The sequence below is a fragment of the Petaurus breviceps genome, unplaced genomic scaffold, assembly GCF_028583685.1.
Source record: "Petaurus breviceps papuanus isolate PSGF00001 unplaced genomic scaffold, PetGlider_PUasm1.0 90865, whole genome shotgun sequence".
Taxonomy (NCBI): domain Eukaryota; kingdom Metazoa; phylum Chordata; class Mammalia; order Diprotodontia; family Petauridae; genus Petaurus; species Petaurus breviceps.
In genome coordinates, this window is record NW_027187367.1 from 6,168,447 (window position 1) to 6,181,407 (window position 12,961).

Here is a 12,961-nt window from a genome sequence, read left to right on the forward strand (position 1 = left end):
CACACTCATATATATAACAGCATTTCAGCCTCAAGTATATTCACAAAGTCATATCATTAGGTATCATATAAGAACACGTGTGAAGTCTAGGGAAAAAACTAAGGACCCTCTCTGAATTCATGCTGTCATGCCAATTGAACAAAAAATATGTTCCCTTATCCTCAAGTCCCCGCTCCATGCACCCTGGTGCCTAAGAGACCCAAAGAAAGGGAGAGGCAAGATGCAGAGACCTCATGGCACCCCCAAGGGGAATGGGAAAAGAAGCACCACAGTAAAAAGACAAGTTATCTCCATGTAAAGAAGGTAATGTTCTGGACCCCCTTAATGAAGGCAACCTCAAATAAGGGCAAAAACTATAAAGTCAATCATGAGAATGAGAGTTTTGCCTGAGGGTCTTGAAATGGGAAATTTGCCCTTGGAGTTCCTGGATGGGGACTGGGGTCTATAAGTCTTAGGTTAGTAAGTTAGTCTTAGGTGTTCTATCCCTAGGTACTCACAGTTGTGGCCCACATATTGAGAGTATAGGCCAGTGCCTCCTTCTGGTTAAGTTTCTGTGTCTTCTGGAGCTGATGGGCAAACCTCCGTGCCTCTCCTTCCTCATTGGCAAAGCTTCTGACTGTGGGCATAGCAGACAGTGCCTCCACAGCCACCTGGCTTGACTCTGCCAGGGATGTCTGCACTTTCTCTGCCAGGGACTGTGGAGACAGAGGGTAGTAACACAGTGTTGTATAGAGGGGTTTTTCTTCATACATTTTCATATGATTGTATAGAAATTGAGGGTGTGAAAGAACAGGGAAGGCGGTCCTATGAGTCTGACTATTCTGTGTCCCCAGTCCACAGAAGGGGACAATGTCAGGGGGTAATTGAATATTTTTCCCAGGCCCTGCTAGAGAAGGGAGGCAGTGCAAGAAGACTGTGCCAAGAGCACTGCTTGGGGAGTTAGGAAGTGTGGATTCCAGTGTAAGCTCTGCTACCAGCTGGTTAGCCATGAGATCTAACAAGTTATTTATATTCTCTGGTCTTCACTTTCCTGATATGAAAAATAGAAATAACGCTTATGCTAGCTAGCTCATGGATGGGTGTGAGGAACAAGCTTTGTAATCTGTAAAGTACTTTGTGGATGTGCCATAAAAAATAATATTACATGACCTGCTAGTTGGTACAGTAGATGGAGAATTTAATTTGGAGGCAAGGAGACCTGAGTGTAAATCATCCCTCAGACACCAACTATGTGGCCCTGAGAAAATCACTTAACCTCTCCTAGCCTGAGTTTGCTCATCTATAAAGTGGAGAAAATAATGGTCCCCAACTTTCAGGGATGTTGAGAGGATCAAATAAGACATGTGTGAAGTGATTTGCAAATGCTAAAGCACTATGTTAGAACTATGCTAGAAAATATTATTATCATCATTATGTTTTTTGCTTTTTTTTGGAGGGCAATTGGGGTTAAGTGACTTGCCCAAGGACACTGAGTGTGTGAGGCCAGATTTGCACTCAGGTCCTCCTGACTCCAGGGCCAGCACTCTATCCACTTCGCCACTTAGCTGCCCCTATCATCATTATTATTGTTGCCATTGCTACTGTTGTTGATGTCTTTGTTATTCTATGATATAAGGACAAAGAGACACCAGTACCAGAGTCAAGGAATAGAAAGACATGGGAGAAAAGGGAAAGCAGAAGGAAGGGATGCACCAATCCCCTTAGAAACTATAGAAACAGAATTTGGGTACCCAGAGAAGAGAAAAGAATAGAGAGAAAGTAAAAATCTCCTAGAAAGGACTATAGAAAATTGGAATAAGGGGACATGGTGAAGAAAAATGACTAGAGAATGACCTAGAGACAGAGGCTATGGTAGAAATGACCAGAGTTCAGGCAAGAGAACCATCAGGGTTACAGGGCAAAGACAATACACTCTATAATCTTTTTCAGTATAGGGGGCAGAGGAAGGCCAGAAGAACTAAGCTTGTCAAAGCTAAGTGTAAAGAACAGACTGGAACTCATGAAAGTAGAGCCAAAGTTGAGGAGAGATGCTAGAGAAGAGAGATTCCTTGGACCTACCTGTTGCCACTTGCCCAGCTCCTTGGGCACGAAGAAGAGCACAGGCAAAGCAATCAGTGTGACCAGGGTGAGGGTTGGGGACCCCCAGAGCATGAATAGCAGTAAACACAGTCCTCGAAACAGGTACCATAAGAGCAAGCTTAGCTTCTCACTCAGGGACTCACTCAGCATGGCTGTATCCTCTGACACCCGAGAGGTGATAGCACCTAAGGAGAAAGAAGGAAAGTTGAGAGTATGGCAAGAGTCAAGGGTCTGGATAGTTGGAAGGGGAAATGGAAATATGAAGAGAGGCTGAGGCAGATAGGAAAATGTCTGGGAAAAATTTTGGAATGAGGGAAGGGGCTCATTAGTTCAACCACAATCTAAGGGCCCCAGAAGGGCCCAGGAAAATTGGAGAGGGGTGTGTGAGGTTGGGTGCTGGAGCAGGATCACAGTTGCAAAGTTCTTGAGGATCTAGTGATGTCTTTTGTGCAGTCATGGAACCAGAGAACCAAGGGTTCAAATTCTAAATGTGGCAAGGTATTAGTACTATATGGAGCCACAGCAAGAGTATTAGGAGGAAAATGTCTGGTTCTGAGAATAAAGGGAGTGCAGGATTAATATTTTTGTATAGATGGGATACATAATAGTGTGTTTTTTCAGGTCTTTGACTTAAAAGGCCAAAGAAAGCATAGTGAGTATTATATAGAGTTGTATAAAAGGCATAAGGAAAGAGAGGAGTTGGGAAATCTGTTCCATTCCCACTGCCACCACCCTGTGATAGACCTTCCCCTTATTTCCACCCACTTGGACTATTTATTGCAAGAGGCTTTTTGCCCCTACTCTCTTCTCCTTCCAGTCTATCCTTCATCCTGTTGCCAGAAGAATCATTCCTGTACATAGATTTTGTCATGTTAACTTCTCTGCACAAGTTTTCAGAAGTTCCCCATTGTCTACTAAATAATATTCATATTCCTCTTGTCTGTCATCCAAGGCCTTCCCCAAGATACCCTACTATTTCATTCATTTCATAATACTCTCTTCTATACAATCTGTGTTCCCTGTCCTCATAAACTTCTCTCTCATGCTGACATGCCTTTGTTCCTTATGCCTGGAATGTACTCTTTCCCCACCTTTCCCTGCAAATTCCTATATATCCTTTCAAGTTCAACTCCAGTGCTACCTCCCCCAAAAAGTCCCCTTTGATTTCTGCTTCTCCTTCAGATTACAAGGAGCATTTTTCTTCCCCATAACTTTCTATTATATGTATCATTTCATATTGTGTATTGTAGCTAGCCATATCCGTGTTCTGTTCCTTAGATGCTATAGGGCCCCTTAAACTATAATTGACATGATTCATCTCAGTGTCTACTTTGTGACCTTTCTTACATTATGCATATGGACATATTTCCTTTTAGAATTTTATAACTTCAAGCAGCACCCTTATTCTCAGGAAGAGAAATTAATCGACATTGTTGCCAGAAAACATAAATGTATAAGCACATTTATACATAAATTAATAATAAAGGCTTCACATGAGCTGTGCACATACACACACACGGAAATGGAATTTTATTTCCTCCTCCCCTATAGAATCTGAGCTAGCATTCATATGTAGAATCTTTAGGAGAAACGTTTTAAGTTTCATCATCAGAAAACCTTTGATTTTGACTTGGGAAAATGGCCCAAAGTCATCCTCCTCCTACCGGCCACATACTTTAGAGGCAGAACTCCATGGGAATACCCTTACCCATATTACTCTGCTACTATTTCACCCAGATGTACTCCTCTGGACATCTCCATCATTAGGAACCTCTTTGTCCTACAAAATCACTTTGACCCTGGAATTCACACTGCATCAGCACCCTCTGTCCCTGGGGCCCCTTTCTCCATCTGTTTGGAAAGTGAAGAGCTTCTTGGAGAGCCTCCATTTAAGGAGGGTGCCCAGGTCAGCCACCTCTTCATTTCCATCCCAGCTGCCTTTCACTCCTCTGGATTTCCCCATCATGCCCCTGAGCTGGGTACCACCCCTCTGCTCCCACTGCTTTTCAGCTTCCTTTAGGATGTTGTCTTCCTTCATTAAATTATAAACTCATTCAGGGCAGGAGCCATTCTTTCCCTTTTTTGAATACACAGTATATATATACACCAGTATATTGTGTGTGTGTGTATATGTATGTATATATATATGTATATGTGTGTGTGTGTATATATGTATATATACCGCATCACTGTTGCTGTTTAATCCTGTAGAAATTTGTGAGCCCATTTCGGGTTGTCTTGACAAAGCTACTGGGATGGTTTACTACTTCCTTCTCTAGCTCATTTTACGGATGAATAAATTGAGGCAAATAGGGTTAAGTCAGGGTCACATGGCTGGCAAGTGTCTCAGGTTGGATTTGAACTCAGGTCTTCCTGACTCCAGGTCTGGCACTCCATCCTTTGCACCTTTTAGCTGCCCCACCTAGCACATAGAAAGTGCTTAATAAATATTTATTAACAAACTATCCTGTAAACCTAGGTAATCTTAATTCTTACTTCTTACAAATTTTTTGCTTTCAACCTTCTAACCAGCCAAAAAGGTCTCCTCCATCTTCTGAAATATGGCTGCACCTGGGCTCAAAGGGCCCTGTCCTGTAACAACTGGGATCATGGATCAGATCCTCCTTCATCTCCCTTTGGTAGCCAAGAGTAGATTGGGAAGCATTTTAATTCCATAGTCTCCCTAAACCTCCACTTTCAATCAACTATTGCACTCAAAAATTTAAAAGCAGAAATTTGAAGGCAAAAATTACAGATAACACCTTGCTCCCCATCAGTAGAAACCCTGCATCCCCCCCAAAAAAAGAGTCATTTTAACATGCATTAGAGAGCAGTCTTTTCTCATACAAAAAGGAGAAGCTGGGAAGTCATATTTGAAGCTGCCGCAACATCAGTCCAATTTGGACACTGATGACAGCATCAACAATTTAGAACTGGAAAGAACCTAAGAGGGCAGCAAGCCCAAACCTCTATTTATAGATGAAGAAATGAAAGTTAAAACACTTCCCCAGGGGTCGTGCAGCCACTAAGTGCCTGATGCTGGATTGAAAACCAGGTCTTCCATCGGGGGTCAGATACTCAGCACCACACCCAGAAATAACTGGCCGTGTAACCTTGAGCAAGTTACTTAACCCCGATTGCTTTAAAAAAAAAAAAAAACAGGTCTTCTTAATTTCCAGTCCAGGAAAGTATCCACTATGCTATGTGGCCCTTCCTTTAGAGGACCACAGCACTGCTCCTGTCTCCAGAAATCTTAAGGCTTCATCCAGCTTCATAGAATATTCTTTGACATCTGTTCCTTGGAGACAGAAGCCTTGTGTGTGGTTTCTCTTTGTTCCTTGATGTGGACCCAGACCCCTGAATTACCACATGATCATTGATTTGAGGAGGCCTTTCAGGACGAATGTTGGGGGCAACTGATCAAACCTTCTCCTTTTAAAGCTCCTTGAACTCACACAGATCTCACATTCAAATTGTTGTAATGAGTGATCCCTCTCCACCCTCTTAGACAATAAGCTCCAAAAGGTTTGGGACTGGGTCTTACCTAAATTTCCTATTTCCCCCAGCACCCAGTACAACTCTCTCAATAAAGTTGGTGCTTAATAAATGTTTGTTGTAAGGGAAGAGATAGAAAGGAGTATAAGAATGTCTTGTGTGAGGGTATAATGACTCACCTGTTTGATTCTGTTGAAAAAAGTCAGTCTCCTGAGACAGCACAGCCCGGAACACTTGTCCCTGAAGGTTGCTGTGGGCTTTGCCCATTGTGTAATTATAAATTCCATCACCAAAGAACTCTAACAAAGCACTGGAAAGAAATGAAAGGGAGGAGGATTACTGGGAGGCTTACTATTTGGGAGTGAGGGAGCCTTCTGCTGTATCAACCTCCCCAGAGCATGGCCCTAGCTTCCAACTTCCTAAGTTCCCTAGTTCCCCATTCTCTGAGTTTCCAAGCCCAGTTCCCAGACCTGGCTAGTGTGAGTATCGACATGAAAGCGATGTTTCTGGTGAAGATAGCAACTGCTTCATCCTGCAGGATCCAATCTGTGAAGCGACCAGTAAAGAATGGGATAGCCATCTCTCCTGGAGGTGATGAGGTAGCATCAGGGAGGGAGAGAGTGACAATTAATCAACTAATAGATGCTTATTGGAGGTTTACTATATCAAGACTGGGATCTTCCAGCTGGACGCCATCCCCATCCTCTCTGGTATAGAGATAGAAAGATAATCTGCTCATCGGAAGAGTCACCTTTATCACACAGTTACACCCCAATCCTCTCACTATTTCTACAAATAATTGGGTGTTAGACCTCCTGTGAGGTTTTTAGACCTATGAGATCTAAATCTCTATGAGATTCCACAGTCCAACCCCACATTTGAGACAGAAGCCCAGAGAGGTAAGATAAATTTCCCAAAGTCATACAGCTTACACACAGCACCAAGATGCAAGTCTCCTGACTTCTAGGTATTTGTGGTGTAAAGGCAAGACCATTAGATTTGAAGTCAGACATTCTGAGCATGCAGTTCTGCCTCTGACCCTCTCTCACGTCCCCCGGACTCACCTCCCACAATCTTAAATTCTCCCAAATTTGCCCAGTCCCTTGCATCCTCCCTCTCCTCACCTAGACAGGACAAGAGGAGGAAGAACATCACTAGCGGGAAGCGACGCAGTTCTGGGCCCAGGAAGCCCAGCAGCCGGTGCAGGATGGACCCCGAGCCCTTGGGACCCCCCGGCACCCAAAGATTTCCAAGTTTTTTCCACAGGACAAGCGCCAGCAGTGCCACGGCATAGCTGAGAGCGAAAGCGTCGAGCCGGCTCCCCCAGTGCAGCGGCCCAGCCCCACCTCCACCTCTCGTAGCCTCCCTCCCTCCCAGAGCTCTGAACGAGGCGAGCCCGGGCAGCGCCAGTCCCAGAGCTGCCGCCAGGAGCCCCAGCTCAGTCCTCCGGTTTTTGGCGCTGACCTGGTTAGTGGTCCAATGCATCCCCAACCCCAACATCCCCCAACGTCCCAGGCCAACCACCCAGAGCCGGAGTAGTGGAGGCCCAGTGGGCAGAAGCAAGAGCAGGAGCTGAGGCAGGGCAGGACGGAGCAGCACCCAGTCCATGAGCAGTAACGGCAGCAGCTCCCACAGCCCCCCAGAAGGGGTTCGGGGGCATAAGAACGACCCGGCAGACCCAGAGCCAGCCATGCTCAGGGCGCTGTCCGGGGTCCTGAGCTGGGTTCCTCTGCGTCTTTCAGCCCTTTGGCTAACGGTCTGGGTCCAGGGAGTGCTCGTTGCCGTGTCCGGAGCAGTCTTTTGGACTGGATTGGGAGTAGAAGAAGGGGCGGGCGGCGGCCAGAGTATGAAATAACCTCAGGCAGTGAAATGTGCCAGGCTGCTCAGTAGCGAGAAGAGAAGCCGTTTCCAGGAAAAGAAACCGAAAGCTACCGCGGTTCCTTCGATCCGCCCCACCAAGACCGCCCCACCCCGGGAATTCCAGCCCTGGGTCTGAGACTTGAAATAAATGGGGAAAGGAAACCGCCTTGCCCCTCCCCTAGCCCCGCCTCTCCAATCACCACCCCAACCCCCCAGGTTCTCGACTCTGTTCTCGGTTCAGAAGAATCATTCTCTCCAACTGGCGTTCAAATGGGCTGTAGCGTCACCTGTCACCTAGCAGATCAGCCCTAAACAGGTTAGGAGCTGAATTGGACCGCAGCCCAATACTACAGAGGCGCCCCCTGGAGGGAAGCTGAGCAAGGAGGGGCGGGGCTGGAGCACTATCCCTAGTCAGAAAGGAGTGCCCCGGGCTGAGAGGAGAAATGCACAGCGTTGGCAGCATGCGGGAGAGCTCCTATTTTGGGAACCTCCGAATCGGAGAAGTCCATACTGGGGTAAGAGACTCGAGGGACAGAAAAGAGGAATGGAGAGGGGGTACGACTTTGGAAGCCCGGCGTCACGGACTGAGCCGGAGAATACACGTGGAAGCAACCCGTGTTCACCACTATTCCTCAGCTGATTGAAGGAAAAGTATTACTTTGGGAGAGGCAGTCTAGGGATGTGGAATGCCGATGAACTCTAAAGGCTGCGGGAGGAGACCTAAGAGAGGCGTCCAGACTCCGCGGCAGAGGCTGGGGGAGAAGCGACTTCCAAGCCCTTTCGCTTTCACTTCCCTGGGGAAACCTTGGCAGGGGTGGGTTAGGGGACTTGGGGGGAGAGAGGAGAAGAAGGTAGACTCCAGGAAGGAGCCTCGTGGTCACTTGGACTATGGGTAATGGGTGATTGAAAACCTGGAGTGATGGAAAAGAATTTTTTTTTTAAAACTATCAATTCATCACATAGGCTGCTTCTATAAGTACTCGTGGGGAGAGGGATAACTATAAGGGCTAATTGGAAAGTACCCCTCATCTGGTGGTGCCCCAGGTAATCTTCGTCCTTGGTTTAGGTGTGACGATGCTAATCACGCCACACAAGCCTACTCTGGGGACTTAGCCCATAAACTGATTGCCTAAGGAAGATGGGGAGGAGGAAATAGAGTGTCAGGAAGCCGACAACTGCTCTGTACTCACTGCCACTACTCAAGGATTGAGGTAGGCACAGCTCTTCAGGACACCAAGGACCAAGGAAGTTAGGGCTTCCTCATCACTCCTCATGATCGATTTAATTCAGTAGACATTTAATCAGCACCTGTACAGACCCTAATGCACTGGGTGAAGTAATGAAGATAGTCAAACACGGTGACTGCTGTTGTGGAGTTTTCAGTTTAAGAGGGGATAACACTATACGATATCCAACATCTGCACAGAAACTGCGGTTCAGAGGAGGGCATGAGGTGGTCCAGTGGGGGAAAAATATGGAAGAAATGACATTCATTGAGTTGGATAAGAAAAATGGGCAGAATTTAAATGGAGGGAAAGAGAAGACATTACAGATATAAGGAAAGATGTGAACAAGAGCATTGAGGTAAGAAAGTGCAAGTCATAGGATCAGAAGGGACTTTAGAGAGGAATTCCTTATTTATAGTTGGGGAGACTAAGGATCAAAGAGTTGAAATGATTAGCCCAAGATCACACAGCTATTTAGTAGCAGGCCTGAGATTGGATTCAGGTCCTCTGAATCAGGATGGGCAAATAGTAAATGTGGGACTAAAGAATAAAGTACATAAGAGACAATAGTATGATATAAGGATAGGAAGGTAAATTATAACCGCTTGTGGATAGTGAGCGGTCTGGTTTTAGTAAGTCACGATAAGTCATTATGACAATCTCCTGGAATACATAAGTAGTAACTTTTTTTTTTTACTTCCAGTAGCAAGGATAATAATAATGGATATTTTCAAACCTGTTGAGCATAAGAATATAATGTTTTAACTAGGTTCAGACCATAGATTCTAGCGTTTTTGGAACTCAAGATTTCTGGCTACCAGATAAATCTATTTTCCTCCTTATCAAAATCTGCTTAAGTACATCTCTTCAGTTTGAAAAAAAAAGTTTCCTCATATCCTAGTTCTTAAATACCCAACCATGACTTCACCATCCTGAAAACTTACCATGAGAATCTTTAAACTTATTGGGGGAAGTCAAGCAACAATTCCAATTTTAACAAATTCATGGTCACCCCCTTAGCTAGTACTGTACCATATCTAGATACAAAATCTCACACGTCCCAACTTTTTTACACTAGAGGTCACTTCAGCACTTCAACAACCAGGTCTATAAAGGTACCCACAGCCTTCCCTCCCCAAAAAGGTAACAAGTTGTCTCTGGGATTTTCCCAATGTTATCTTCTCTATGGTAGGGAAAGATGTCCTTGGAGGAATCTAAGATATAGGCAGTAAGGTCCTGTTTTGGGGAACCATTAGCCAGGTAAAGATACCTCCTCCCTGTCATATAGTGGAGTGGGACATAATGACAATAATAGTATATTGGGTGAAACTCAAGGAATTGTGGAATTGAATCCTGTAAACTAAAAGGAAACAAACTAATTAATTAAAAAAATAAAAAATAATAATAGTATATTGGTAGTCAGATCCCTTGGTTCCACTTCCAGCTTTGCCACCAGCCAAACTTGTAACAACTTTGGGGTGTCTCTTTCCTGTAACTTGTCTGTTTTCTGTTAACTATAAAATGATTCTATGTTTCTCTAGACAACTATAATGGCAGTGGAGTTTGATGGTGGTGTCGTGGTGGGTTCCGATTCCCGAGTTTCTGCAGGGTAAGTATCAGGGGAGGATCAGGGATTAAGGGGCTCTTCCCAAACAGACATGTTCCCTAGCCCAGGCCTAAGAAGTTTTGTGAAGTTAGTTTTGAAACAGATGGGAGTCAACATGCATAACAAAGCAGGGACTGGTATAAAAAGAAGTTGGAAGCATATTATGGAAAGAAATTTAGATTAGGGTATACTTAGGTGAAATAGAGATCCTGTGGTGGAGGATGTCTTTGCTAAGAGTGAGAACTCCAGGACAATTGAGAAGTATAACTGGAAAAGATGAGCAAATAAGGATCAGGTCTTTATTCCTCATGTCTCTTCCTTAATACCCTCTCCCTTATCTCCTTTCTCCACCATTTAGAGCAGCTGTAGTGAACCGAGTGTTTAATAAACTGGCCCCTCTGCACCAACGAATCTATTGTGCACTGTCTGGTTCAGCTGCTGATGCCCAGGCCATAGCTGACATGGCCAACTACCAGCTGGAGCTTCATGGGTATGAGTCAGGAATTCTCTTCTTCATATACTCCCCACCCAAACAACTGTAGCTAGACTTCATTACCTTCCCCTACCCCATTGCTACTTGACACACACAGAGTAGGGAGACTGTGGTGGGTGAGTGGGTGGGTGACATGGTGGGGAGGATGTAGACCTCTTTAGACACCATGAGAAGGACTCCATCCCCCATCAAAGAAACTTGTACTTTGTGTTGGGGTGGAGAGGGGGCAAACAGATAACAAAGGGAAGGGATAGTGAAAAATCAGAAGTGTAGTAAAATTGGAGTTTGGAATATTACAGGTGTCAGTTTTTATGTCTGACTTATGAGAATTTGGGAGAGGGGGCAGGAGAGGGCAGGGAACAATGGCTGTCAATTTCCCTAGGATGGAGCTAGAAGAACCCCCCCTGGTTCTGTCTGCTGCAAACATAGTGAAGAATATCAGTTATAAATACCGGGAAGAACTTTCAGCCCATCTGATGGTGGCTGGCTGGGATCCATACCATGGAGGCCAGGTGAGACCCTCCCAAAAGCATCACTACCTCTATAATTAGCCAGGGGGGTCACAAGTCATCCTGTCAATGATGGCCAGAGTTACTATTGCTGAAAGTTAAAGTGTGGTTTCGGTATGAAGCTTGAAAGGTGGAATTTAAGGGCTAGGGAACTGAGGATCTCTCTTATGGGGTTCTAAAAGAGAACTATAGTCAGGAAAACATGAGTTCAAATCTGGCCTCAAGACACTTACTAGCTGTGTGACCCTGGGCAAGTTATTCAACCTCTTTTACCTCAGTTTCCCCCTCTGTTACATGGGGATAATAATATCACCTACTTTGCAAGGTTGTTGTGAAGATCAAATAAGATAATAATTGTAAAGTGCTTTGCACAGTGCCTGGCACATATTCAGTCCCATATAAATGTTAGTTATCATCATCATCATCTTACTTTTTGATTACCTTTTCTCAGGTGTATGGGACCTTGGAAGGGATGCTGATTCGACAGCCTTTTGCTATAGGTGGCTCTGGGAGTTCCTACATTTATGGCTATGTGGATGCCACCTATAAACCGGGCATGTCCCCTGAGGAGTGCCGACAGTTCACTACTAATGGTAACTATCCCTTGGGGAAGGAGAGGGGGAAATTAGGACTAGAACAGTGGACCTTGGGGAGGGATAAGGGGATAAACCTCCCAAAGGGATGGATACCCTGGGCTCTGAGTAATAGCTTGGAGAGATAGACAAGAGGGTCTTGAACCAGGACAAACCTGCCTCTTCCCCTGAGTCTTCAAATCTCTCAATAGCTATTGCTCTGGCCATGGGCAGAGATGGCTCCAGTGGAGGGGTCATCTATTTGGTCACCATCACAGCTGCTGGCACCAAACAGGAAATCATCTTGGGGAAGGACCTACCCCAGTTCTATGATGAATGAGGCATCTTCATATGTTACTCCACCTCTGTTTTGTAATAAACTTCTCGCATTCAGAATCTGGTGTAGTCACTGGGAATAGTATTTGGAAAGAGGAAAAGACAATGTGGTATACAAGCAAAAAGTCTGGGCTGAAACTCAAAAGAGTATAGCTCCAATCCCTATTTTTCCATAATTTTGCTGTATGACTTTGGGCAAGCTACTTCCTTTCTCTGGGACTCAGTTTCCTCATTTATCATCTGAAGGAGTTCACCTTTATGATCTCCAAGGTCTATAGGATCTCTAAGCTTCATTCCTGTTTAACAGTCTATGAATCTGTTAGTAGTAAGGGAGATGAAGAAAGAGGTGCCCCATCAATGAATCAAAAACTTCCTTCTCCCTCTTGACTCCACCTCAGACCATGTTTTCACAGAGTAGAAGGGACAAACAGGGACCCAGTCACAGAAAGAACTCTCTCATTAGGTCCTGTGAAGTATAGGGGAAACATATAACTAGCCATAGTGTGTGTGGGGGGGTGTAGCTATAACTCTGATGGGGTTCAAGTTTAATAGTTCTTGGGATGACACAAGATAAATATGAATTATAATGAATTTAAGTGTGGCTTTAAAATGCTTTATTTCTGAAATAACCATCAAATATTAGCTGTGGAAGAGACTTTATAGATTAGCTTAACATTCCAATAATCAGTGCTTAGGACAGTGATTGGTACATAGTAGACACCTAACAAATATTTGTGGGACTATTGTCTGTTCTATAGTGAAACAGATACAAAGAGGTAGAAACT

At 44.7% G+C, this 12,961-nt stretch overlaps 2 protein-coding genes across 3 annotated transcripts in view; one reads left to right on the forward strand and one right to left on the reverse strand.

The window, feature by feature from the left end:
- TAP1 (transporter 1, ATP binding cassette subfamily B member) overlaps window positions 1-7,584 on the reverse strand; it is a 9,104-nt gene extending 1,520 nt beyond the window's left edge. The window contains exons 1-5 of the mRNA XM_069073653.1: window positions 6,699-7,584; window positions 6,045-6,159; window positions 5,754-5,884; window positions 2,059-2,264; window positions 498-695 (exon numbers count right to left, since the gene is read on the reverse strand). Of these exons, the coding sequence (XP_068929754.1) occupies window positions 498-695; window positions 2,059-2,264; window positions 5,754-5,884; window positions 6,045-6,159; window positions 6,699-7,266 (1,218 nt within the window). The 5' untranslated portion in view covers window positions 7,267-7,584. The remainder of the gene's footprint in view (window positions 1-497; window positions 696-2,058; window positions 2,265-5,753; window positions 5,885-6,044; window positions 6,160-6,698) is intronic.
- A 131-nt stretch (window positions 7,585-7,715) lies between these two features.
- Window positions 7,716-12,236, forward strand: LOC138150043 (proteasome subunit beta type-9). 2 transcript variants are annotated; one of them, XM_069073400.1, is made up of 6 exons: window positions 7,716-7,949; window positions 10,202-10,269; window positions 10,625-10,756; window positions 11,142-11,271; window positions 11,720-11,861; window positions 12,053-12,236. In XM_069073400.1, exons 1-6 carry the CDS (start codon window positions 7,878-7,880, stop codon window positions 12,178-12,180), a joined length of 672 nt encoding a protein of 223 aa, XP_068929501.1. In that variant the 5' UTR covers window positions 7,716-7,877; the 3' UTR covers window positions 12,181-12,236. The 2 variants fall into 2 exon arrangements, with proteins under 2 accessions (XP_068929501.1, XP_068929502.1); XM_069073401.1 differs by lacking the exon at window positions 7,716-7,949 and adding an exon at window positions 8,592-8,645.
- The last annotated feature ends 725 nt before the right edge of the window (window positions 12,237-12,961 follow it).

Bases quoted from the DNA above. Each gene is read 5' to 3' on its own strand.
- LOC138150043 (XM_069073400.1), top strand. From the start codon at position 7,878: ATGCACAGCGTTGGCAGCATGCGGGAGAGCTCCTATTTTGGGAACCTC. The intron at 10,270-10,624 runs GTAAGTATCAGG...TCCACCATTTAG, and splicing joins GATTCCCGAGTTTCTGCAGG to AGCAGCTGTAGTGAACCGAG. The intron at 11,862-12,052 runs GTAACTATCCCT...ATCTCTCAATAG, and splicing joins CCGACAGTTCACTACTAATG to CTATTGCTCTGGCCATGGGC.